Raw genomic sequence first — 2,545 nt, forward strand, 5'->3', positions numbered from 1 at the left:
CTGGGCACAGAGATGCTCCAGCCCCTCCTCATCCTCATAGTCTCCACTGGACTCTCTCCAGGAGCTCTTGCCTTTCTTGAACTGGGGAGCCCATCACCGGGCACAGCGTGTGTCCTGTGCTGCTCTGGTCAAGTGGACGCTACAAGTAGCTAAACCTCACGGTCCCCTTGCCTGGGGTTCAGGAGTTTGGTGGCTTTTCAAGCAGCATTGCCCTCGGCCTGGGGGCCGAGGATCACTACACCCCAGAGCTTCCGTGGCATTAGAAGTCAGATGTATTTTATAAAGACCGCGAGAAAATTGTGGTGTTAGAGCAGAGGAGGGAAGTTAAATGCTTATGGCCCCCAGGCCCAAAGCGCTGTAGCTGCTCAGCCCCGAAGGAACAGCTGCTGATGTTGCGTTTCATGACGTAGCTGTTTTAACCAGTGAGTCTCGTGGAGGATCGCGGTCCCCTGCCCTGGCCTCGATGCTTCCAGTGTCGCTGCTTTGGCAAGAGAAACCAAACCTGACAGCTCATCTTCCAAATACCCAGCACCGAGGAGAAACCGAGTTCAGGCTCCTTAATCCCTGCGTAGGACGGGCTGCTGCCCTTGGCGGGTGTCCTGCTTAATCTGGCTGACCCCGGCGAGGAGGAGGCGGCTGCCCTCTGCCTGAGACAGCGGTGGATTCGGTTTCGGTGCCTTTTCCGCAGGGCGGTTGCCGAGAAGAGTTCCCTCCCCTGCCAATTCCCTTGAAATCACCAGCAATTGGATACTCCAACCAAAATCAACTTTTCTGCCTTTTCTCCTGCAGCTTTTCGTCTTTGGTCCCCTCAGGCTGAAATCGGAGTGCCTCACCCTCAGGGTGAGGGGTCTCTCTCTCGGGGCTCTGAGAGCTGCTAGCTCTTTGTAGATCAGTTGTAGCAGGAGCTGGTTGATATCTGGTGATACCTGTAGCTTTCTCGTGGCAAATCGAGCTGGTTGGGGGACCTTCTGTTGCTTTGCAGTGGACAGGGCTCAGATCTAGGCTCTCACTTCAGCTTTCTCCTTCCTGTTGGGGCTTTGTGACCTGCTGTGGGACTTCCAGGTTAGGAGGAACATCACCAGCCGCCTCCATCTCCTCCAAGAAACACCTTCTGCTCGTGCTGCCCCTGTCCACTCCGGCTGTGTTTGCAGTGGGCTCTCCTGTAGCTGTGGTACCTGTGTGGGTTCAGGACTCTCTGTGCTGTCACATCTTCCTCTGCTCACGCCCTGCCACCAGCAGCGAGGTGGCCCTGAGCAGCTGCTGCATGACACCCATGGGTGCTAGCACCCCGTGCTGGTGAACAGGGAGGAATGCGGAGCTGTCTTCTCCAGCTGGTGCAACCTGGAGGGGGCTGCGAGAGCTGGGGGTGCCAAACCCTGTTTTGCTGGAGCTGTGTCCCCTGTGAAGGAGAACACAGGAACGTTTGCTTCAGGGAGTCTGGTTTCAGCAGAAGGCGTCAGGGAGCAAACCTGGTGGCACAGGGTGACAAGGTGAGGCCCAAAGAGGGCCAGGGTACAGAAATGGTGGGTCTTGGGAGAAGGGAAGCTCTTTGGTGGAGGTTGTTCCTGTGTCTGTCAAAGGCAGGAGCCTCACGGACTGTACCTGTGGCACGCGGCTGCTCGGGGGATAGTGTCACATTATCCGTTCCCACACCTCCAGCTGTGGTTTTGCCAGCGTCTCTAGCAGGGGACAGGGCCCTGCTCCACCCCAGAGGGCGCCTGGGGAAAGAGAAACTGTTCAGCAAGAGCAGAGCAGGCTCTTCCTTCTTTCCTGCCACAACTGGGGCACAGGGGAGCCCTGTGAGGTGAAGAGCTGCTGGAGGGGGACATGCCACCCCTCCTCTGCTCTAGCTGGAGGCTCTGACCCGTCCCCTCTCTGCTCTGTCCCCCAGTAAACGCGCAGTGCAGGCTGTTCAGGCCCAGAACCAGATCTGCGTCCTCGACATCGACATCCAGGGCGTGAAGAACATCAAGAGGACAGAGCTGAACCCCATCTACATCTCCGTGCAGCCGCCGTCCATCGATGTCTTGGTGAGCGACCGCCTTCCTTTGCCTGCAGGCAGTTAGAGGTAGTCGGTGCCGTGCTCTGGAGCCACGGGCGCTCCCCGCTCCGCGATTCAGCCCGGTGTTCTTCAGGGCTGTAGAGTAGCTGGGGAAAGCCGGTCCCGAGCACACCGTTACCTCCAGCTCCCCAACCTCGGGCTCCCCAGGACACATTTTCCTCTGCTCTTGGGTTTTGAGTCCCTGCTGTAGCTCCCACGCCGTGATGTCTTTGCCTGCCTTGGGCCGTAGACTCCGTTGCAGCGTGGCCGGCTTTTAACGGCAGTAAGAGGTGCTTAACACCAGGGAGAGAAGATTTTTGTGCTGAGATTTGCCCCCAGCAGTTAAAGTTAAACCGAGAGAGGCTGGTTCTCTGCAGCAGCAGCAATCCTGTCCCGCTGTGGCCGCCTGGGCCCTGCGTAACAACGATGGCAGCTGCCTCTCGTGGGCGTGGAGTCACCGTCGTGGCTCCGAGAGGGTTGTGGCCGGGGCGGGGACTACACGCC

General features: G+C 58.4%; 1 protein-coding gene across 1 annotated transcript in view; it reads left to right on the forward strand.

Annotated features, from left to right (window-relative positions):
• Positions 1-2,545, forward strand: part of GUK1 (guanylate kinase 1) — a 7,992-nt gene that overhangs the window by 3,227 nt on the left and 2,220 nt on the right. The window contains exon 4 of the mRNA XM_010133771.1: positions 1,892-2,030. Within this exon, the coding sequence (XP_010132073.1) occupies positions 1,892-2,030 (139 nt within the window). The remainder of the gene's footprint in view (positions 1-1,891; positions 2,031-2,545) is intronic.

The sequence above is a fragment of the Buceros rhinoceros genome, unplaced genomic scaffold (assembly GCF_000710305.1).
Source record: "Buceros rhinoceros silvestris isolate BGI_N320 unplaced genomic scaffold, ASM71030v1 scaffold15423, whole genome shotgun sequence".
Classification (NCBI taxonomy): Eukaryota; Metazoa; Chordata; class Aves; order Bucerotiformes; family Bucerotidae; genus Buceros; species Buceros rhinoceros.